The sequence below is a fragment of the Hippopotamus amphibius genome, chromosome 9 (assembly GCF_030028045.1).
Source record: "Hippopotamus amphibius kiboko isolate mHipAmp2 chromosome 9, mHipAmp2.hap2, whole genome shotgun sequence".
Taxonomy (NCBI): domain Eukaryota; kingdom Metazoa; phylum Chordata; class Mammalia; order Artiodactyla; family Hippopotamidae; genus Hippopotamus; species Hippopotamus amphibius.
Window position 1 is genome coordinate 90,438,244 of NC_080194.1, and position 23,515 is coordinate 90,461,758.

General features: G+C 51.1%; 1 protein-coding gene across 2 annotated transcripts; it reads left to right on the forward strand.

Annotated features, from left to right (window-relative positions):
• The first annotated feature begins 14,966 nt into the window (after window positions 1-14,966).
• MCAM (melanoma cell adhesion molecule) lies at window positions 14,967-23,186 on the forward strand. 2 transcript variants are annotated; one of them, XM_057696001.1, is made up of 16 exons: window positions 14,967-15,439; window positions 17,236-17,360; window positions 17,458-17,665; window positions 17,749-17,819; window positions 17,906-17,993; window positions 19,046-19,225; window positions 19,313-19,434; window positions 19,519-19,681; window positions 19,777-19,895; window positions 19,984-20,125; window positions 20,294-20,415; window positions 20,519-20,660; window positions 20,755-20,826; window positions 21,025-21,172; window positions 21,493-21,610; window positions 22,085-23,186. In XM_057696001.1, exons 1-16 carry the CDS (start codon window positions 15,373-15,375, stop codon window positions 22,112-22,114), a joined length of 1,917 nt encoding a protein of 638 aa, XP_057551984.1. In that variant the 5' UTR covers window positions 14,967-15,372; the 3' UTR covers window positions 22,115-23,186. The 2 variants fall into 2 exon arrangements, with proteins under 2 accessions (XP_057551984.1, XP_057551985.1); XM_057696002.1 differs by lacking the exon at window positions 21,493-21,610 and having other exon boundaries at window positions 14,968-15,439.
• Window positions 23,187-23,515: the final 329 nt, after the last annotated feature.

Sequence of the window (23,515 nt, forward strand, 5' to 3'; positions counted from 1 at the left end):
GCAGGCAATAAAATAAATAAATGGATTAATTTTTTAAAAAAAACTTATATACAGTATTTTCTGGATCTGCCCAAAAATGAAACATCTTAGGAAGGCACGTATCACATTTGACCTTACAACCATTCTTAGACACATGATGAGAATGCTTGCTCAATGTGGTTAAAACAAGTAGATTTAATGAACACATGATACGAAAGGAACTTGAAGAGTTAAGCAAGGTAACAGAAGACTCTCAAATAAACAGTAAATCATGATCACAAGTAGAAAATTAAATTATTCTTGCATGTGCGCTACCCACAGACATTTGAGATGGACTGTTGCTTACTATTATTAATATTGACAAAAGTTCAAAAATCTAAACCTAAGTTTGACTCTTTCAGTTTCTTCACAATTGATTTTTTCACAATTTCTTCACAATTGTTTTTTGACAATTGATGAGCCAATACTGACACATTATTATTACTAACTGAAGTCCATAGTTTACGTTAGTGTTCACTTTTGGTGTTTTACATCCTATGGGTTTTGACAGATGTATAATGCTATATATCTACAATATTACAATATCATACAGAATATTTTCATTGCACTAAAAATCTCCTGTGCTCCACCTATTCAGCCAGTTTCTCCTTCCTCCCCAGCCCCAACCCAACTGCTGGCCATCACTGATCTTTTTATTATCTCCATCGGTTTGCCTTTTCCAGAATGTCATCTCATTGGAATCATGCAGTACATAGCCTCTTCCAATTAACTTCTTTCACTTAGTCATATGTGTTTAGGGTTCCTCCATGTCTTTCTGTGACTTGATAGTTCACTTATTTTTAATCCCTGAACCATATTCCATTGTATGGATGTACCTACCAGTTTTTATCCATTCCCCTACTAAAGGACATCATGGCTGCTTCCAAGTTTTGACAGTGATGAATACCTCTGCTATAAACATCCACGTGCAGGTTTTGTGTAGACCTAAGTTTGCAACTTATTTGGGTAAATACCAAGGAGCCTGATTACTGGATCATATGGTAAGTGTATGTTTCACTTTATAAGAATTTCCAAACTATTTTCAAATATTTTGAATTCCAAACTAATTCCGAAGAGATTTCCAAAGTGGCTGCACCATTTTGCATTCCCACCAGTAATGAATGAGAGTACCTGTTGCTCCACATCCTCTCCAGCATTTGGTGTTGTCAGTGTTTTTGGACTTTAGCTATTCTAATAGGATAGCCATAGCATCTCCTTGTTGTTTTAATTCCCCAGTGAACCAACATCTTTTCATAGGGATTTGCCATCTGTATATCTTCTTTGGTGAGGTGCCTGTTGAGGTCTTTGGCCCATTTTTTTTAAATTGGGTTTTTTGTTTTCTCATAGTTTAGTTTTAAGAGCCCTTTATATATTTTGGGGTTACCAGTTATTTATCAGATATGTGTTTTGCAAATATTTTCTCCCAGTCTGTGTCTTCTCTTTTCAGTCTCAACAATGTCTTTCACAGAACTTAAGTTTTTAATTTTAACAAAGCCCAAATTATCAATTTTTTTCTTTCACAGATTATGCCAAAAATTCACCACCAAACCCAAGATCACTTAGATTTTCTCCTGTGTTACCTAGAAGTTTTATAGTCTTGCATTGAACATTTAGGTCTATGAGAGCTAGTTAATTTTTGTGAAACATGTAAGATTCGTGACCCTTGGGGTTTTTTTTAAATAAATTTACTTATTTATTTATTCATTTATTTATTGGCTGCGTTGGGTCTTCATTGCTGCGCGCAGGCTTTCTCTAGTTGCAGAGAGTGGGGGCTACTCTTCATTGCAGTGCACAGGCTTCTTATTGCAGTGGCTTCTCTTGTTGCGGACCACGGTCCCTAGGCACGCATGGCCTTCAGGAGTTGTGGCACGTGGGCTCAATAGTTGTGGCACACGGGCTTAGTTGCTCTGCGGCATGTGGGATCTTCCTGGACCAGGGCTCAAACCCGTGTCCCCTGCATTGGCAGGCGGATTCTTAACCACTGAGTCACCAGGGAAGCCCAGATTCATGACTTTTGCATGTCCAGTAGTTGTTTTATTTTCAAAAGCATTAAATACTTTCTTTTAAATTTCAAAATATTATCTAAAGCTAAAGTGGCTGCATTCTAATAAACTGTAAGGAAATGAAGCTTGACAGCACACTCTGTTGGCGAGGCTCTGGAGAAACAGGCACTCTCATACTTTGCTGGTAGGAAAGCAAAATGTAACCAGCCCAGTGGAGAGGAGTTGGACAATATCTACATAAACGTTATTACAAACCTGCAGTAATCAATACAGTGTGGTGCTGGCATAAAGACAGACATTCATGGACTTCCCTGGAGGTCCCGTGGTTAAGGCCCTGTGCTTCCACGGCAGGGGGCTCGGATTCAGTCCTTGGTCAGGGAACTAAGATCCTGTATGCCTCACGGCACCAGAAAAGAAAAAAGAAAAGAAAAAAAGAAGACAGACATTCATATAGACCAATGAATGGAAGAGAAAGCCAGAAATAAATTCTCGCATATATGATCAAATGATCTTCAACAAAGTGCCAAGACTTCTCAATGGAGAAAGGACAATCGCTTCAACAAATGGTGTTGGGAAAACTGGATAGCTACATGAAAAGCATGAATTTAGATACAGCTCACACTATATGGAAAAGGGAACTCTACTCATTTTGTAATGGCCTATATGGGAAAAGAATCTAAAAAAGAGTGGATATATGTATATGTATAACTGATGCACTTTGCTGTACACCTGAAACTAACACAACGTTGTAAATCAACTATACTCCAATAAAAATATTTTTAAATGGAATAAAGACCTAAACATATGACTCCAAACTCTAAAATTCCAAGAAGAAAACATAGAGGGAAAGCTTCATGACATTAGATTTGGCGACGGTTTCTTGGATATTACAACAAAACAGTAAGCCCCCAAGGAAAAAACTAGACAAATGGGACTACATTAAACTTGGAGACTTTCATGCATCAAGCAACACAATCAACAGAGTGGGGAGGACAACCTACAGAGCTGGGGAAAGTATTTGCAGGTCGTGCATCAAATGGAGGTCGGTGTCTGGACTGTGGAGAGAGCTCCTACCACTGAACAACAGGAAATCAAATAGCCTGATTGGGGGATGGGCGGGAGACCTGATTGGACACTTCTCCAAGGACGATGCGCATTCGGCTGGCAGGCATATGAGGGGATGCTAGGCATCTCTGGTCCTCACAGTGGTGCTGGTAAAGGATGTTACCTTGTGCCCAATGGGATGGCTGCTACCAAGGAAACAGAAAATAGCATGTGTCCCCAAGGATGTAGAGAGGATAAGCCCTTGTGCACTGCTGGTAGGACTGTGGAGTGGGACAGCTGCTATATAAAACAGTATGGAAGGGCCTCAAAAATTAAAAATAGAACTACCATATGAGTCAGCAATCCCACTTCTGGGTATACATCCAAAAGAATTGAAAGCAGGGTCTTGAAAAGATATTTGCACACCCATGTTCATAGCAGCGCTATCCACAATAGCCAAGAGGTGGAAGCCAGCCAAGTGTCCACTGACAGATAAATGAATAAACAAAACTGGTCTAGCTGTACAATGGAATATTATTCACCCATAAACGTGGTTGAAATTCTGACACATGCTACAACATGGATGAAACGTGGAAACATGATGCTAAGTGAGAAAAGCCAGTCACAGAAAGATGCATACTATACAATTCCAGTTATATGAGGTATCTAAAGTAGTCAGATTCATAGAAATGGAAAGTAGAATGGTGAGTTCTGGGGACCAGGGGGAGAGAGAAAAGAGGAGTTTTTGTTTAACAGGCGCAGAGGCTTCAGTTTTGTGAAACAAAAAGTTTCTGGAGATCTGTTTCACAATAATGTGAAGATACTTACCACTACTGAACTGTATGCTTAAAAATGTTGAAGAAGTTAAATTTTACTTTATTTTTTTTACCACAATTAACTAAACAAAACAAAAAAACCTACATATGCATTTACCATTTGACACAGATATCCACTTCTAGGAATGGATAGTTAAGACACTTTCAACAAAAGGAAAATTTATTGTAACATTAATTATAATTGCAAAATATTGAAAATTATCTAAAAGTCTGAACAGGAGATTGGTTGACAAAACTCTGGTAGGTAAATCCAATGGAGTACAATGCAGCTGTTAAAAAAAAAAGAAGGAAGAACTCTTTAATATAGGGTGATTTCCAGTTTACATTTTTAAGTGAGAAAAAGCAAAGTGCAAAGTATTATGCATAGTACGGTACCTTCTGTGTAAGAGAGACAGGGATATAAGAAAACATAGGTAGGTTAAACCAGAAAAATAATAAAATTAATTATCTACTAGGGGCAGAAATAGAGGAATGGGATGGAAGGGATGGGGAAGGGAGGGAGTGCCACGTCCCTAAGTATACATTTTTGTGTAATTTTTTTGTTTTGTTTGTTTTTGCACTGCTTGTGGGATCTTAGTTCCCCAAACAGGGACCGAACCCGGGCCACGGCAGTGAAAGCGCCAAGTCTTAACCACTGGACCTCCAGGGAATTCCATTGCGTAATTTCAACTTTTGGAAGCATGTTAATCCCCTACATGTTTAAAATATCAAAATAAATCAACAAAAATGAGAAAAAACAACCCAAGCTGAATGTAAACAGAAACAAATGAACCCAACTTAATCTCACATGAGTAATATACCTACACAGCAATGAGGGAAGTAAGAACTAACTATATACCGTCAGCCTGGGGGAAGGAAAGACCTCTTGAACTCTTCTTATTAGCTTTGCTTTTTGTAGGGTATAGCAATTCTGAAACATTGTTGGGAGCCAGAGTTCTTCCTTTGGAAGAAGAGAGACATAAATATGGAATGCAGGAAGGCAAGGTAGAACCCCATGGAATTAGACTGGAATTGGAAGTTACCAGTATGAACTCAGGCTTTCTAATATGTATGTGTTAGATATGATATATGTTAGCTTAGATGTATTATATACATAGTATATATGCTATATGGGTATTGTTTTTCCCTAGCTCTGTCCACTGAAAGGGCCTAGAAGCAATAAAGCCCCAGTAGCAAGGAGCAGACCTAGTGCCCAGATTTTCGATTCTAACTACCATTCCCCACTAAAAGGGACCAGTGTTCCTTGGAAACATGGTTGATTTTAGGGCTGAGGCAGAGAAGGTAGAAAGTTGGAAATTCTGCCAGAAATAAAGTAGTGCCAAAAATTATGGGGCAGGAGGAGGGGACGGAAAGGGGATAGTGTCAAAGGATACAGAAGCCAGCTCAAAGGTGGCCACCAAAGGTGGCTGATTTCAAAGTAAATAAGGAGAGTAATGGAATAAAACCCATTGAATAAAATAGGAATCCATGAGTCCAAACTGATTACAAGAAGATAAATAAACAAAAAATTAGAAGGGAGCGTTCTTCTTTACAACGGAACACTGACTGATACACAATGAGGGAGGCTAGAGGTAGAAAATCACCATTTTAAAACAATGATAGTAAAAACTGGTTCAGGGCAGAACCATCAAGGGATGCTAACGTATGTATTACTTACACAGTATTCCAGCCTGGGGTGCATAACCCTATTTTCCGCACAAGATTACACCAGACAAATCCAAACTGGCAAATATGAAGGCAAAGTCTGAGGAACTGTTGCAGATTAAAGGAGAGTAATGAGACCTGAGGACTAAAGGCAACAGAGAATTCTGGACTGCATGCTGTACTAGAGGGGAAGACAAACGCCACAGTGGACATTACTGGGACTCTTGTCAAACTGGAATATGGATTGTGGACTAGAAATGTCTTGTATCAATTTAAATCTTCTGAATTTGATAACTGTCCTTATCTGGGACAATATCCTTCTTCTCAGGAAATACTGAAGTATTAAGGAAACTAGGAGCATGATGTATGCAATCTACTTTAATGATTCATAAAAATTATACATATATACACACATAAATAAAAATTGTTAGTTAAAATTGTATTTAAAGATTTTAATTTAGAAAGAATTAAAAAAGCAAAATCTGGGGAAATCCCTGGTTGTCCAGTGGTTAGGACTCTGTGCACGTTCACTGTCAAGGGCACGGGTTCAATCCCCGGTCAAGGAACTGTGGCAAAATGTTAATCACCTTTGACACTAGGTAAAGGACTAGGTAAAGGACTCTATTCTTTGCAACTTTTCTGAATATTCGAAATTATTTCAAAATAGAGTTAAATATATACATTTGGAAACTAAAACAAGGAAATAAAAATGTTTGCATGGGCATAAAGGAAAAGATTCACCTGCAAATAATTCCTAAACTAATTTCTAGAGAGGCTTTTCTTGCCAAGTTCAAGTTACAGTTTCAATTGCACAGAGATTTGAAGAAATGTAGCAAATACTACTCTTCGGTTTTTTTTTAAATAATTGCTCAGCATTGAATAATTTGAAAAAAGTAAAACTTAAACACCAAAGGAATCTAGACATTGCTTTAAAAGATGTTGAAAATTATAATGATACAGACTTATATGATGAAAAAAATATTTTCTGGGATAAAATCATTTATTATCTGTGACTCATTTACAATGTTTGAATATGACATATAAAATTTATGATTCAATTCTGAATTTAAGTATTGCTTTAAAAATATTAGTAATAATTTCAGTTTGGAGCAAAGTTTCTCTAAATTGAAATTAGCTTTTTAAACATCCAAGAGCAACAATAACTCAAGAAAAGTAAATTAATTCGGCATCACAGGCAACAGAATATGTATTATGAGAAAATTTTTATTATAACAATATAATTAGGGGTTTTGCCAAAATGAAGGCAAGAAAGATTTATTTAATGGAATATTATATAATAACTGAGTTGCATATGACTTTATTATCCATCCAAACATTGCTAGCACATCATGAGAACACTCAGGCATGTGCAGTGATAATTAAGTTAAATTATATTGGATATTTTGATGACTTTGTCATACAAAAACCACAGCTTTACACATTTTTTTACTTTGTCATTAGAAAGGCTATTTGTCAAGGTAAGAGGACAGAGCAAATTTAACAGAGTTAGCTAGCCTTCAAATAATTCAAATATTTTGACCTTCATTTGTATCTGACCTGGCCACACAAACACTGGGGGTTTTTGTCCTTTCAGTGTTTCTGTTTGAAAGTATAAATATAGATGTAGATCATATAAAACATTCGTCCCATTCTTACACAAAAGGTAGCATTCCATGTTGAGCCCTCTGTATCAAGTTTTCTAATTTAAAACTATATTCTAGGGACTTCTCTGGTGGTCCAGTGGGTAAGACTCCACACTCGCAATTCAGGGCGCCCAGGTTCGAGCCCTGGTAGGGGAACTAGATCCTGCATGCATGCCACAACTAAGAGTTTGAATGCTGCAACTAAGACCTGGTGCAGCCTAAATAAATATTTAAAAAATTATATTCTGCATCAACTACACCTCAATAAAAATGTCAATGACAAATAAATAAATAAATTATATTCTAGCGATCACTCCATATCAATGTGTAGAGAGCGTCCGTATCCTTTGAACAGCTGCATAGTACTCCACTGAGTGGAGTTTATTTGAGGATTGTTTACAGGGGACTCAAAAAGTGTTGTGTCCCACCTCTAGTTGGATGTGGGAAGAAGAAAAGGCTGCCAAGAGGATCTGAGTCACGGTGGGTGACATAAGGAACGAAATGCCTCCCATGCTTATCTTTCACTCTAGCATGGAGCTTTTATGATCAGATGCATTGGCTTGTTGAAATTTAAAATAAGGCCATACCCCAGGTGTAGCAGCAACCTCCCCAGAAGCGTCTGGATGTTTCCAACTGCAGTCACCCAAGGGAGAGGATGAACCTGGGAGGGGAAACAGGATCTTCGAAAGTGGGACCTTTGGTTCTGTCCCTCTGGGCCTGAACTCAGATAGATCTAAACCAGTTGGCTGGCATTGCTCTGCTCAGAACCATTTATACACATCCTGCTGTGCTAGATCATTTGCCAGGGTTTACAAATCCTCTGTAATATGGCCTCATCCCTCACTAAACTCATTCCTCCTTGCAGGATACTAATCAACCACGAATTGTCTCTTGCACAGAGGATGCTACCACACCTCATTTACCCGGCTACCTACCATTATCCCTTAAAATGAAGCTAGGTGTCAACGTTTCCAGGAAGCCTTCTCTGGCCACCTCAGGCTGAGTTAAGTAAGTGTTTCATGTGCATATTTGCACCCTGTACTTGACACGTTGTATTCTAATTGTTTACTTGTCAGTATAAACCTCTCAAACACATGGACCTGCTCTTAGTTACCATCCCATCCCCTGCCCCCAGCTTAGTACCTGACACACAATATCCTAGTTCAGTTATGAGACAGAGAAGGGAGCCACCACGATGCCCTTTTCCTTCAAAGCAAACCCTCTCTGTCCACACGTCACCTCTATTTGTGTTGCAGTGCTGTCATCACTCAGGATGAATTGAAATGAGGCCCAAGAGTCTGGTTTCTGCAACTCATCAATCCAGCTTTTCTGTCCCCCATCCTCCCACCTACTCCGTAAGATGAGAGAACAGTTCAAACGAGGGGCACCAGGGGGCGCTCTCAGGCAAAGAAGAAAGAGAAACCCTTATAAACCTAAACTTCAATTTCATCACAGCATTTTACCGTTACTCAAGAACAGGCAGTGGCTCCCCATTGCCTCTTCTATCTCAAGATCCAAGTTCCTCCCCCATGACCTAACTCCACCTCATTGCCCAGGCTATCACATGGGTGCCCCCTCTACCCTGTTGAATTTCTAGTTAGCTATGTAACACTTTACTTAGTACCAGCTGTTTGCATAAAGGTGGTGCCAACAGGTTGACAGGTCTACAGGTTGTAGCAGTGGCTGAAGCTCTTCTCAAGACACTCCAAGGAAACATATAATGAAAGTGAAAGCAGTGGTCTTGCTATGCAAATAGCAAGCCGTGTTCCCCAGCCTCCCCCTATCAGCCTGACCTTCTAGCAAGATGCCTATACTGAAACTCTTCTTATACAGAAGAAGCAGTTGTCACTGCGTGTGCCCCTTTCTTCAGTCCCACCGCCTCTCATTGCTTGTGCCACTTGCCCTGCCTGGAGTGATCTACCCTCACTCCTCCCCTATCTAAACTCGACTCTACGCTGAAGCCTCCACACTTCAGAAAGGCTCTCCTGGCTAGTGCAGGCAGAGTCCACAGGGATGCTCCCTCTGCTGAATCCCTGTTGTGTTTCCTGTTTACACCACAGAATTCAGTGGTATTCCAATCTGCTGCTTTCGTTTCCATGATATGCATACTTAATTCAGCTGTAAATTATTACAGGTATGGGACCCAGGTTTTGGAGTTAGATCAATCTTGGTTCAAATTTTAGTTCTTTGGAGTGATCAAAACTTTTTGGAACGAGACAGTGGTGATAGCTGCATAATTGTACACTTAAAATGGTTAAAAGGGTAAGTTTTGTGTTATGTGTATTTTACCACAGTGAAAAAATGTACCTCCATTACTCACAGGCTGAGTGACTTTAGGTCATGTAACTCTTTTTTTTTTTTTTTTTTGGCTGTGTTGGGTCCTCGTTGCTGTGTGGGGGCTTTCTCTAGTTGTAACAAGTGGGGGCTACTATTCGTTGCGGTGGGCTTCTCATCGTGGTGGCTTCTCTTGTTTCGGAGCACAGGCTCTAGGTGCGCGGGCTTCAGTAGTTGCAGCACGCGGGCTCAGTAGTTGGGGCACTGGGGCTCAGCAGTTGTGGCTCACGGGCTCTAGAGAACAGGCTCAGTAGTTGTGGCACACAGGCTTTGTTGCTCCGCAGCACGTGGGATCTTCCCGGATCAGGGATCCAACCCGTGTATCCTGCATTGGCAGGTGAATTCTTAACCACTGCACCACCAGGGAAGTCCTGTCATGCAACTCTTTCCGCTTTAGTTTCCTCATTTTTTGGTGCAAAGATCAAGATAAACATTAGCGATGAAAATGACCCTTAAGTGATGGCCTGAGCTGTAAAGCACTGCGCAAATATTAGCTACAAGTAGCTTCTTCTCACATTCTGAGCATGGCCATTTCGCCTCTGAACAGTCACTTGGTTGGCCACTTGCCCAAGATTAGCTAATTAAATGGCAGGGCTGTCTCAAAGCCACCAATTCCTTCATGGAGCTTACAGCCGGGTGTTGGAGACCAAAGTTGAACCAGCACTTTCCAGTGTGATTGGGACACAAAGGGAAGGTACCCGGGAGAGCACAGCCCGTCTGACCTGGTCTGGGGTTCTTCTCTGACTCCAAATCCTGTGTTCTCTCCACTTTTCAAGTTCCTTCGAAGCCCTGGGCCCTGGGGTATGGGTCAGGGAGGCGGGGCTCAGCCCACCCCCACCGCTTGCCGCCGCTCTTCCCTCCCACCTCTCAGCTGTGGCAACAGCAGAGGGAATCACAGGCCCTGCCAGGGTGTGGTGGGACAAGGCTCCCCTCCTGCAGGGCCCCTCCTAGGTTGTTCAGAGCTGCCCGGAATGGAAACCGCAGTGCAGAAGTGGCCTTCAGGGAGAAGACTGTCTCCAGAGACACAGCAGAACCCGGGATCCCTAGGCTTCCCATAGGCTCCTCTCTGCTAGACTTGCTGTCCTTTCCTCAGGGACAACTCAAAGTCAAATTTAAACAGCTCTCTGGGGACATTTCTCCTCCTGGGTGGTGGTATTTTGGGGAGCGGATGTGAACTTCCCTGAGGGGGAGAGGTGTAGCCTCCCAGCATCCTGCCCTGTGCCCTCCCCTGCCCCCAGCTTGCTGCATTCTCCAAATTTAGGATGAGAGGAGGAAGTGGGAAGACGTTTAGGTCCTCAGAGGCCAAAGAGCAGAGACCCAGGATTGGGAGCGAGAGGCTCCAGTATAACAGCTAACAGGAGTGGATCCAGCGGGGATACAGGGCGACCCAGAAGCCCCCACCCCTGACCTGATGCTGAAATCCTGGCTGGACGGTCCTACTCTCTCGTCGATCAGAGGTCACCGCGCGCTCGGGACGCAGTCTTCAGGGACTCCCCATACAGCCTGGCTCTCTCCCCAACACCCCGCCCCACCCGCAACTCTGCCTCCCCCCGCACCCCCGCCCCGCCCTTCCCAAAGGGGAGACTGAATCACCTCTACCAGCCCGCGCTGGGAAAAAGCCTGGAGACCGGATTCGGGGCTTCCGGCGAGCCCCACGGTCCCCTGCCCGAGCCCCTCCCCGGCCCGCCGCGGCCTGAGCATTTATGGTAATGTTTGGATTGGTGCGAGCGCGGCCGGATGCCCCGCCTCCCCGCGGCCTCCGCCGCTCAAGAGCTGGGGAGCGGGGGCTCCCGGGACCCTCTGGGCTCAGGCCCTGGGTGCTGGAGGGCTGCCCGTGTGGAGAGGCCCCTGGGGTCGGAGAGGACTCTCAGAGGGACAGTCCCGGTCTGGGGGATGGCTCAACGGGGCTGGGGACTAGGATGGGAGCGATGTGATCCCCCTTAGCAGACCCCAGCCGCTGCTCCCCCTCCCTCTGGTTTATGGGTCCCTCGGCCCCAGGAAGAGTCCCCATGCATCCACACCCTCTTTCTCTTTCCCCCAACTCCCTGGCAGAGCAGGGGTGAGAGGAGAGGCCAGCAGCTCCCAGGGGAGTCGCTGGAATGCTGGGAGCCTGGGAACAGACCGTGCAGTCAGTCCCTGGGAAAGCCAGGCTGTGGGAATCCCACCCGCAGACCCCTCCCCAGGATGCGACACCGGATGCCAGAGACAGACCCCACCTCCCCAAGATGGGGCTTTGTGAGAGTGGGAAACACCCCTGTCCAAGCCCCAGGCTGGCTCGACCTCGGAGTTCAGTAGGCCAGCTGTGACGGAGACGCCCCTCCCCCGCCCTCCTGGCCCCAGCCTGCTCCAGTATAATCCCCGCCATTGTGCCACCACCTCCCTTCCCCCTCCCCTTCTCTGGACCCCTGGACAATGGGGCCTTTGCCTCCTCCAGCACTCAGGGTGGAGATGAACTCACTTATGGTTTTTCCAAGTTTAAAAATAGACCCTCCCCCCCCCCCCACCCACACACACGAGTCACCCTCCTCTTCCATGGTGTTTCTGGGGCGCACCTCAACGCAGGAGGCACCTCCTTTTTTCCTGCCCGGGGTCAGGTGCGAAGGACATGGGTGAGACCGCGTCCGGCCAGGATAGGGCTGCTTCCCCCCATTCAATCTCCTCCCCAGCACCTTCCACCCAGCCCCCCAGGATCCGGTTTCCTGGCCTGATGGTGTCCTCAGCAGCAGCGGCCCCCCACCCTCCTCCTACCCAGCTTTTCCGTCCCTCAGCACAGCCTCCTCCCAGCTCAGACCCCCATTCTGGAAAAACTCTCCTACCTCCCCTTCAAAGACTCAGACTGAAGCCTATTTTTCAGGCAGGCCGGGGCGGGGCGGGGGGGGTGGCAGGATCCCCAGCCTTGACCATCTCCACTGTTGCTGTGCCCCCCCCCCCAGCATCTTCACAGTGCAGCTGTAAACGTGTCTTTATCAGCTTCCTTCCTCCATCGAACCCGCCCTTCTCATATCCTCCTGGTGAAGGCGCCTCCACCAGCGGGGTGGGTGGGAGACCCCTGTGCCCACTATGAGAGAGAGGACTCCTGGGTTTTACCTCACCCCAGCAAGCCCCTGGGGGAAGGCCCAGCCTTGTCTTTTTACCTCCAGCGCCACTGGGGTGGGGCCCCACGTTGTACAATGAAATGAAAACCCCTACTCACCCTTGAGATGGGAACTGAGGGACCCAGACCACAGCCACCACCTCACCCAGCCTCAGTTTCTCTACCTGTGGTCAGACCTATGCCTGAGAGACACACCAAGGGCATTCTGCACAGCGGGTCCTCTTGTGTCTGAGTAGCCTGGGTCTACCATGGGGGTGGAGGAAGACAGCCTTCCTTCTCTTTCCTTCTGGAGAGAAATGAGACAGGGAATTAGGACTCTGGCCTGGGGCTCTTCTGATCTTGGCCTGAATCTGGGCAAGGCTGCTTCCAGCCCAGTCCAGGCAAAGAGTGTCTGCTGATGGAAGGCCCACCACGGCCTCCTTGATGTCCCCCTCTGCTGGAACTCCATCCTCTCTCGCTGGAAGTTCTTCCCCTGCTGCCTTCTTCTCTTTCCTGAGACTGCTGAAGCTCTATCTCCTGGCATCTCAGAGGAGCTGGAGGGCTGATACCCTCAACTTCTGCTCTTTCACCCTGCGCTGTCGTCATCCCCCTCTCTTCTGTCTCCATTCCCCTCTGAATCCTCTCCAACGTCCTGACCTCTTTTTGGTTTGGAATCCTAGTGTGCCGCCCTTGTGAAGCCATCCCGGAGTTGTCTGCCCCCTGACCTCTACCACCCACTCCCTGGCAGCCCAGATCGCCCCAAGCTGCTGGCTTCCTTAAAGGATAGTCTTTGTGCTTGTTTGGTAGGGACGTGCAGGGCACGGATGTCACCCTGGGCTCTAACCTCATTTCCCCTTCACTGCAGAGGCAGCTCCTCCACCCCCATCTAGCTTCACTCGCCTCAGGACGGAAGAAGAATTACGAACTGACCGTCCTTGGTGGTTAGCTGGCTTTGTTTTCAGGCCGGAGAAAGGACAATGATTAGTTAATGGTGTTAAGTGAAGGGAAGGGGATGGGGGCAGGGAAGCAGAGCGCCATGCCTAGCTCTGAGCTTGCCAGGGCAAACAGCATCCATCCTTCAGCCATTCCCACTCCGGCCCCTGCAGACAAACAAACCCATCCATTCCATTCTGGGCCCTGGGCCAGTCCATACATTCACTCTGGGGGATGGGGAAGCACCATTCTCCTCTCTCTTGTTCCCCCACTCCTGCCCCCCCGCCCCCCCCCCCCAGCCCCCAGGCTGCAGGCCTCTGGCCTGGGAGGCTTGGCATGGCCTCTGGCTGGAAACTATTGGAGACGAGGAGGGGGTCGGCAAGCTTCTGAAAGATGAGGCTGATGTGGTTTGAGAGTCATCTCAGCGTCATCAAAACGCCATCCCGGAGCATCCTCTCAAGTCACCTGCCCATCTCTGGCATTTGCTGCCTCACGCTGCCCCTCCCCCAACCAGCAGCAAGGCTGCCCTGCCTGGTGACAGGACTCTACCCCAAATCAAGGGCCCCTTTTGACCCTCCCTGATGAAGGAGTCCCAGCTGATGTGGACCCCTTTCCTGGGGCTAGGGTGCTGGGGGGCGTCTCTATGAGGCAAGAGTTCTCATGTCTCCCTTCCCAGAGCCTTAGTTCAAGAGCCCAGAAGATCCAGGCACTGGGAATAAGAGGAGCTGCAGGGTTCCCCTCACCTTGCTGTGCGGCAGATCGCACTCAGGCAGGGCAGCCTGAAGTCAGTTTTGATTCCTCCTCCAAACCCTTACCGCCAGCTGCTGAGCCATGAGCCATGGGGGAGTTTAGGGGGCATGCTGGAGGGAGGTCGAGCCCTGCTGCAGGCGGGAGCCCTGCTGCAGGGGGTCCTTTCAACCCTCAGGAACAGCAACAGGTACTGAGGGTCAAGCTGGAGACCTTGCACCCCCTCTTTCTTCCCCCTCTCTTCTTCATCCAGGCGAGAGGAAAGTGAGTCCAGGCTGGGCTCAATGAGTGAAGAGGGGCAGAAGAAGAATTCTCAGGATCTGGGCTTGGACAAATGCGACAACCTTGGGCCTGCGCGTTCATTCCCTTCCTCCTTCCTCTAGCCAAAGACGGGCTTGCAGGAGCTGGGGCTGAAGGGGCAGTCCTTAGAGCACCATCTCCACTGCCCAGTACAGGTACCTCTGGGTCTCTGGGCCCCGGCTCAGGGTTCTTCCCTCAAAGCTGCCAGAACTGCGTGGCTTGGGGGCAGTGCCAGGCCGGCGGCAGCCGCAGTGGTGCAATCTGGGAAGCCTCCTCTGTGGCAAGGGTCCGGCGGGGCGGAGGAGGAGGCGGGGAGAAGAGCCTAAGTGGGAGGGAGGCCCCCATCAGGGACACCAAGGACCTGCTCGGCGGCTCCCCCGCCAGGAGGTCCCCCGGGGCTACACGGGCTGCCTGGGGCTGAGCGGGAGTGAGCGCGGCGGGGTCTGACCCGGCGGGACTCCGGGCATCCGGGCCAGCTTCTCCTCGCTGCCGCCTCGGCCAGGCAGTCCGGCCCGGAGACACCTGTCACCGCCCCCTCTCCGTTCCCCAGCTAGGGGCTGGGAGGAAGGCTCCGGCCTAACCCCCGCGCGGCTCTGCTCGGCGGCGCAGCTCCGGGCATCTCGGCGCCGGGCCCGCCCCCTAGGGCTGCGGCGCGCGGGGCGGGGGGGAGGGGGGGTGGGCTGCGCGGGGCGTGGCGGGCGGGCCTCGGCGCTCGGGCCCCCTCCCCCGCCCCCCTGACGTCAGCCCCCGGCAGCCGCGAGCTCCCTCACTTGGCTCTCGCCCTCCGGCCGGGAAGCATGGGACGGTCCGGGCTCATCTGCGCCTTCCTGCTCGCCGCCTACTGCTGCTGTCGCCGCGCCGCGGGTGAGTGAGCTCACTGGGGGGCCCGCGCCCCCAACGCGCCGACCCGGCGGTCTTCGGCGGAGCGTGCCAGGGAGCAGAGCTGGCATCGCGGCGGGGGCCCGGGCTTTGCGCTGCGGCGTGCGCTCTTCGTCCGCGGGTCCCTGGCACCTGGCGCCTTGCGCGCGTGCAACTCTTCTTTGCAGCCAGTTTGCAGCCTCTATTCCAGAGCATCCCGGGAGCAGGACTGGGGAGGCGGGTAGGGGGGCTGCTGCCTGGAGCGTGAAAGGGTGGAGCCGAGTCCCCTGGGGCGTTAGGGAGAGCTTTCCTCAGGTGCTTTCTCTGGGGAGCCCGTGATTGGAGACTTGGCGGGAGGCGCAGCTACAGCGCATCCCCAAATCCTGAATCCCGCGCCCGCCTGTTGCTGCAAAAGGCAGCTTTCTTAGCTGGAGGGGTGCGCCGACCCCTCCCTCTCCCGCCTGGGCTTTGAGCCAGGCTGGAGGTGAGCGAGGAGGGGAGGAACGGCGGCTCCCGCCCCGGCAGGGCGTTGGCAAAGGCTGGAGGGCGGTGTGGGTCGCCTCACCCCTACCCGGGTGACGGCATCACAGGTGGCAGGGACGAGGGATCGAGGATTCCCAGAGCGGAAGCACCCCAAACTTGTTTCACCTCCTGGAATGGGACCACGTTCAGGTGGAAAATGGGCCCTTGCACCTCGGAGTTTTTCTCTGGAACTGCCTAGGAGCCGGGCGCTCCTGGTTTCACGCTGCCCTTGTATGGCCCGCAGCGGTGTCGCTTGTTTCTCTTGGCTTCCTTTCCCGGGTTCCAGCCGCTGTCTGGTGGGGGAAAGGGAGGCCTAGGCAATACCCAGCTCGATGGGCTCCTGCCCATGCCGCCAGTGTCCCTGGGGTACCCTCAGCTGCTGCCTTCCAAGCCTTTCTGGGGAAAGGGCTAAATCGCGCTCCACTGCTGCAGAAGGTCCAGCCCCACCCGGCCCTGCTCTTCCAGCTCTGGGGAAATGGAGTCAGGGATCTGAAGCTTTTGCTCTGGGCTGAAGACCACTCCATCTGCCCTTGTCTGGGAGCCAGCCCAGGGCAACCAACCAGGCACCCGAGTCCAGCCAGATGGTATGGACTGACATCACCTCCTCACGGGGCGGGCAGGACACTGGCACCACTGACGTCACTCCTGCCCACTGCCTGGCCCTTGCCCTGACCCCTGCCCTGACCCTGGGAAGAGATTCTGGACCCTGCATGACTTTGACCCCTTCGTACTCACAACACTCCCAGGATGGGGTCCCCTGAGAATGTGGGATGTTCACAGAGGTGGTGCTTAGGGAGTATGAGATAAGGGCCACCTGGCCAGGGTTGCCCACTGGGTTTTATGGGGGACTTGGGGAGGAGGTTTGGGGGTGCAAAGGGTAGAGTAGTGATGTCTTCCCCCGGGTGTGGGGACAGAAAGGGCCTGTGTACCCCGGCTGCCACATGCTCTGCATTCCCACACTCTGAGCTCACCCAGAGAGGGGGGGGTTAGGGTTGGGAAGGAAAGGGGCCTTCCTCTTGGCCCAGAGCCTGGGTTGCCCCTCTGTCAGCCTCATCGGGGAGGTTCCTGGTGCTCAGGGTCTCTGCTTCAATGACCAGAAGTGCATATCCCAGGTTTGGGGGGTAAAGAGTGGTTAAGGGATAGGAGAGGACAGTGTGCCCTTCAGACCCTCAAAGTGGCAGGAGGAACAGCTGCAGCAAGCAGAAGTGAGCCAAGGGCATAGAGAGCAGCTGGAGCTGACACAGCTGCTGGGGTGCTCCTCCCCACTCCCCCCCACCCAGGTGTGCCCGGACAGGCCGAGCAGCCGGAGCCCGAGCTGGTGGAGGTGGAAGTGGGCCGCACAGCCCTTCTGAAGTGTGGCCCCTCCTACTCCCAGGGCAACTTCAGCCACGTGGACTGGTTTTCTGTGAGTGCTTGGGCCCAAGAGAGGGCAGCAGGGGCGGAAGGCTTTGCCCTTCATGTATCTCCAGGATCCTCACCTCCTCCCTGCCACTTCCCCTTAGGTCCACAAGGAGAAGCCAACACTCATCTTTCGCGTGCGTCAGGGCCAGGGCCAGAGCGAACCTGGAGAGTACCAGCATCGGCTCAGCCTCCAGGACAAAGGGACTACTCTGGCCCTGACAGGCATCACCCCCCACGACGAGCGCATCTTCCTGTGCCAGGGCAAGCGCCCTCGGTCCCAGGAGCACCGCATCCAGCTCCGCGTCTACAGTGAGTGGCCCGGCTGTGCCTTTTTAGGCAGTATGGGGCGTGGGAAGTGGTGGTCCTATGCCCCCCATTTCTCTCCCTTGTAGAAGCTCCGGAGGAACCAAGCATCCAGGTCAATGCCTTGGGCATTTCTGTGAACAGTGAGGAGCCTGAGGAGGTGAGAGCTGCTGGGGTGGCCAGGGGGTAGGCAGGAGCTAAGGTGGGGCTTGGAGGGGTCCGAGACTCACAGCCTGTCCTCCTTAGATTGCCACCTGTATGGGGAGGAACGGGTACCCCCTTCCTCAAGTCACCTGGTACAAGAATGGCCAGTCCCTGAAGGAGGAGAAGAACCGTAAGTCGTCCTCTCTGCCCGTAAAAGTCATGCTTGTGGTGGTACCATATGGGGACCACCTTGCATTTTATTTTACTTTTTTTTGGGGGGGGTTGCCATGCCATGCAGGGTGCAGGATCTTGGTTCCCCAACCAGGGATCGAACCGGTGCCCCCTGCCTTGGGAATGCAGAGTCTTAACCACTGGACCACCAGGGAAGCCCCTATTTTACTTTTTTTAAAGTGTACAGGTGATCCTTGAAAATATTCTCATAAGAATTCGAACTGTGGAAAATCTAGAAGGAAAATTTCCTTCCTGCCCCAGACCACCTCCCAGAAATAGCTCAGCTTTCAGGGTGTATGTATTCTTTCAAGCCTACTTCTAGGTATTTACTCACACATGTACATATATCTAGGACTATATAGGCTTTTGTTTTTTACTATCTGTATCAGTGGTTCTCAACTAGGTGTGAATTTGCTCCCCTCTGTACACTTGGCAGTGTCTGGAAATATTTTTGGTTGTTGCAACTGGATAGGTGTTACTGACATCTAGGGGGTAGATGCCAGGGATGCTGTAAATACCCTACAGGGCACAGGGCATATCTGGCCCCAAATGTCAGTAGTGCTGAGGTCGAGAAACCCTGATGTGAATGGTACTGTGTGCTACATATTGTTACACAACCTTGTTTTCCTTTTGACAAGTCTTGGAAATCTTTCCAGGTCACTGTACTTAGATCTGCCTGATGGTTTACCTACTGCCCAGTATTTCACACAGTGTATGCAATATAGCCTACTTAACCGCTCATTCCCATTAGTGGACACCCAGAGTGTTTCCTCATTTCTTTTTTTTTTTAATCACTGCAGCACTATTTGCACACATCCTTGTACGTGTGCCCATGTGTGTTTGTCTAGGGTAGATAATGCACAGTGACACTGCCGGGTGGAAGGGTCACAGCTGGCATTTGTACCTGGCCCTCTACAGGGGCTCCCCTGCCATTCCTCCGACCCAGGAGACCAGAGGGTGGGTTGGAGGTGGAGCTGAGGCCGAGCCCTTCACCCTTTCCTCCCTGCGCAGGGGTCCATATCCAGTCGTCTCAGATCGTGGAGTCAAGTGGTCTGTACACCTTGCAGAGTGTTCTGAAGGCACAGCTGGCCAAGGAGGACAAAGATGCCCAGTTTTACTGTGAGCTCAGCTACCGGCTGCCCAGTGGGAACCACATGAAGGAATCTAAGGAGGTCACTGTCCCTGTTTTCTGTGAGTACCGACCCGTCGCAGTGGGGCTGGGCCTGGCAGAAAGTCCTGCTGGCTTTGGGCTGAGAGCTGCCCCCTTTGCCTATGCAGACCCGGCAGAGAGAGTGTGGCTGGAAGTGGAGCCTGAGGGGTTGCTGAAGGAGGGGGACCACGTGGAAATCAGGTGTTTGGCTGATGGCAACCCTCCGCCCCACTTCAGCATCAGCAAGCAGGTGCGGGGGCCTCTGTTCTGGGTGCAGGCGGGGACGCAGGCGTGGCTGGAGGTCTACTCTGATCACGCCTTTGTCTTCTCCCAGAACCTCGGCACCAGGGAGATGGAGGAAGAGAGGACTGATGACAACGGGGTCCTGGTCTTGGAGCCTGCCCAGAAGGAGCATAGTGGCCTCTATGAATGTCAGGGCCTGGACTTGGAAACCATGGCATCGCTGCAGAGTGACCCACAGGAGCTGGTGGTGAACTGTGAGGGGCTGGGGGCCCATGACAGGGGGACCAGGCTGGGGCGAGAGGGAAGTTGCCCTGCCCCGTCCTGCCTGACACCACTGCTGCGTCCCCAGATGTGTCTGACGTCCGAGTGAGCCCCTCAGCCCCCGAGAGCCAGGAGGGCAGCAGCCTCACCCTAACCTGTGAGGCAGAGAGCAACCAGGACCTTGAGTTCCAATGGCTGAGAGAAAAGGTACCCCAAGGTGGGCTGGGGGCCCTGGGGCAAGGGGCCATGAGGCGGGTGGGCCTGGGAGTGACCGCTGACCCGTCTCTCACCCCAGACAGGCAAGGTGCTGGCCGAGGGGCCTGTGCTTCAATTACACAACCTGAAGCGGGAGGCAGGGGGAGGCTACCGCTGCGTGGCATCTGTGCCCAGCGTTCCCGGCCTGCACCGCACCCAGCTGGTCAACGTGGCCGTTTTTGGTGAGGCCCTGGGCAGGGATCAGGTGGCCCCTCGAAGCCACCTTGAGTTGGGTGGTTTCTTTCAAGGTCTCTGGGGACCAACAGCCCCCAGCTCCCCTGGGGTGCTGCGGTGGGGAGGGGTGGCGGGCTGGCATTGTTTGCTGTCTCGCCCTCCCCGCCCTCCCACAGGGCCCCCGTGGATGGCACTGAGGGAGAGGAAGATGTGGGTGAAGGAGAACGCGGTGCTGAATCTGTCCTGCGAGGCATCGGGGCACCCTCGGCCCAGCATCATCTGGAGCGTCGATGGCACGGTGAGCAGACGCGTCGCAGCCTCCCAGGCTCTGGTCCGTCCCGCGCAGGCTCTGCTGCCACCCGACATCCTCCCACCCCTCGGCTGCATCTCCTTCCTTGTAGGCAAGTGAACAAAACCAAGACCCTCAGAGTGTCCTAAGCGTCCTGAATGTCCTTGTGACCCCGGAGCTGTTGCAGACAGGTGCTGAGTGCATGGCCTCCAACTCCCTGGGCCGAAACAGCACCATCATTATTCTGGAGCTGGGTAAGGGCCTGCTCCTGCAGGGTGGGGTGGGGGCAAGCCCAGGCAGGGCACGTTCCTATCCCTGCCCCCATCCATTTAACGTCTCTCACCCCAGACTCCAACAGAACCACTACGCTCAGCACCTCTACCGGCAGTCCCTATGCCAGAGCCAACAGCACCTCCACAGGTGAGCTGGGTGGGACCGGGAACAGGGCTGTGCCAGGGTATCCTTATGCTGCCCTGACCGGCCCGGGGAAGGGGCCGGGGGAGCTGTCAGCAAGTGAGCAGTGGCCCATCTTCCATCAGCCCTGGGCTGGGCCAGGGGCAACAATGGTAATGTGACAGCCTGGGGTAGGGAGTGACTCGGGGTGTCTTTGTGGGACAGAGAAAAAGCTGACAGAGCCTGAAAGCAAGGGTGTGGTCATCGTGGCCGTGACCGTGTGCATCCTGGTCTTGGCTGTGCTGGGTGCTGTCCTCTATTTCTTCTACAAGAAGGGCAAGCTGCCGTGTGGACGGTCAGGCAAACAAGAGATGTAAGCACGGTACCTGGCAGCCTGCGCCCCACCCCGTCTCATGCTGCCAGCTTGCTGCCCCCTCGGGGACGTTCCCTGCCAGCCCCCGTGCCCACGTGCCTGTTGGGAGCAGGAGTGGGACACTGGGTCTGAGCGCTCCCTGCTTTACCGCCACTACCCAGCTTCCACCCACACCTTCTCCCTTTCATCCCTGTTGCCCTTACCCTGAGCTGGCCCGGAGCACCTCAGAGCCCATCACCACCCAGTCCCGCGTCGCTCCCAACAGCCCCCCTTCCCTTGCCCCCGAGTTGCCAACCTCTTGCCTCCCTCCCTCCTCCCAGCACGCTGCCCCCGTCTCGTAAGAGCGAATTTGTAGTTGAAGTTAAGTCAGATAAGCTCCCAGAAGAGATGGGCCTCCTTCAGGGCAGCAACGGTGACAAGAGGGCTCCAGGAGACCAGGTAGGAGGCAGTTCCTGTGGCCAGAACCTGACACATCTTCAGGGATTGGGAGCAGCAGGGGCTGATGGTTGCTGAACACTAACTTTGTCCTTCATCCTTCCCTGCTGGAGATGGGGAGCAGGCCCCATCTTACCTTCCTAACTCTACTCACAGACGGTAGGGCCAGGCAGGTGGCTGAGGGACCCTGAGAGAGAGAGTAGCTCCCAGGACTGAGAGCAAGACCCTGTCCCATCACCATTTCCTGAAAAGCACTGGCGGCTCACGTCACTCAGTGTGAAGTGTGGCCCGGTGCGATTTGGGGGTCTCATCTCTCATTCTCTGCCTTGCCACCCACCCCGGCTTCTTTCCTCCAGGCGGCTGCACCTAGTTCATCAGCTGTGGCTTCAGTCCCTCCTCCCTTTCAGCGCTTACACCCTAAACCCCAGTCAGTGTCTTCGAATCCCCCCCTCACTTCTGCTCTTCACCCATCTTTAGGGAGAGAAATACATCGATCTGAGGCACTAGCCCATTGATCACACAGCACTCCCTCCCCTGCCTGGAACATTTCCTGTTCCCTGCTCACCCTCCTCCCCAGCACTCAGGATGGTCGCCAAAGCCTCTGAAGTGGACTACAGAGAAGATCCCCCTCCAGCTCACCTTCAGACCCTGTTTAGGAGGGCACATGGGCTAGGACCAGAGCTGTCCTGAGAAGGACCTCATGTGGCCCTGGAGGGCCCCCCTTCAGGGACATGTCCACCACTGTCTCAATTTGTCTGTGATGCTCATGCCAAGGAGAGGGCCTCAGTATCCCAGAGGCACATAGGAGAGTTTCTTGCAGAACTTGTTTTCTTTTTACACATATTACGGATGTAAATACCTGCCTTCTGCCAGCAGCTGAATTAGGCAGCCTATTTATCTTGAGCTGATTTCCTGCTCCAGGGCTGGCTTCATCATTCAGCTGTATCACTGAAGTAAGGATGCAGGGAACCCAGGCCTCTCTCTGCTGATGAAGTTCATTGCTCACACTGGTTCTGGAGAGATCCCAGCAGTATCTAGAAGCAGCTGCCTGCCTGCCTCTGGAGTCCCTTTTGCAACACTCTTTCCTTTCTCTGGGCAGAAGCCAGGACCTGGTGTCGCTCCTTAAAAGATATTCTAGGTATATCTCATTGTCCCTGCAGTGAGGAAGCTGGGCGCTGCTTTCCAGAGTTTAGGCTATTGGGCCTGAGCCCCCTCTTTCATCTGGCTCTCCCACCCTCTCAAGGAATCACGTAAGACTGAATGCTGGGGGCAGGGGTTGGAGATGAAGTCCAGGCTGTCCTTTATGAGGGTTAAGGCTATAAAGTTATATTAGCACCAGACTTCCACAGACTGAGCTAATGGGTCTAGACCTTAGCAGAAGGGCCCTAATGGGAGAATGGTACTTGGAGACGAGAAACGGGCCTGGCTAGAGCTTTGGGGCGTGTATGTGTATCTGTGTGAGTCTGTGCGTGCGCGTGTGTGTATATATATGGTTTTGTTATGTTGTAAATTTGCAAATTGTTTCCTTTTTATATATGTATATATATATATGAAAAATAAAGCTTAATGGTCCCAGAAATCTTACACTGCTTTTTATTTATCATGGGTACCACAGCAGCCTGGGGCTTTCAGAATTGGAACTGTACCAAAAGGAACACAAAACCCTTCGCAGTTGGGAGCAGGGACGGGGGTCACCTCTGCTTCTGAGCAGAGGGCTCAGGCTCTAGCACAGGGAATAATTACTCTACTCAGCAGCAAAGCTGCCGTGCTCTATCAAGGCACCTTGCAGAGCCTGGTGAGCTGTTGGCAAGGCGCTATTGCCCCTTTTCTGTCACTTGGACTGCCCTCAAGGTAGCAGAACAGCCTTCTGGTGGTGAACTGGTGGGCCTAGGCATCTGGCCAGTGTAT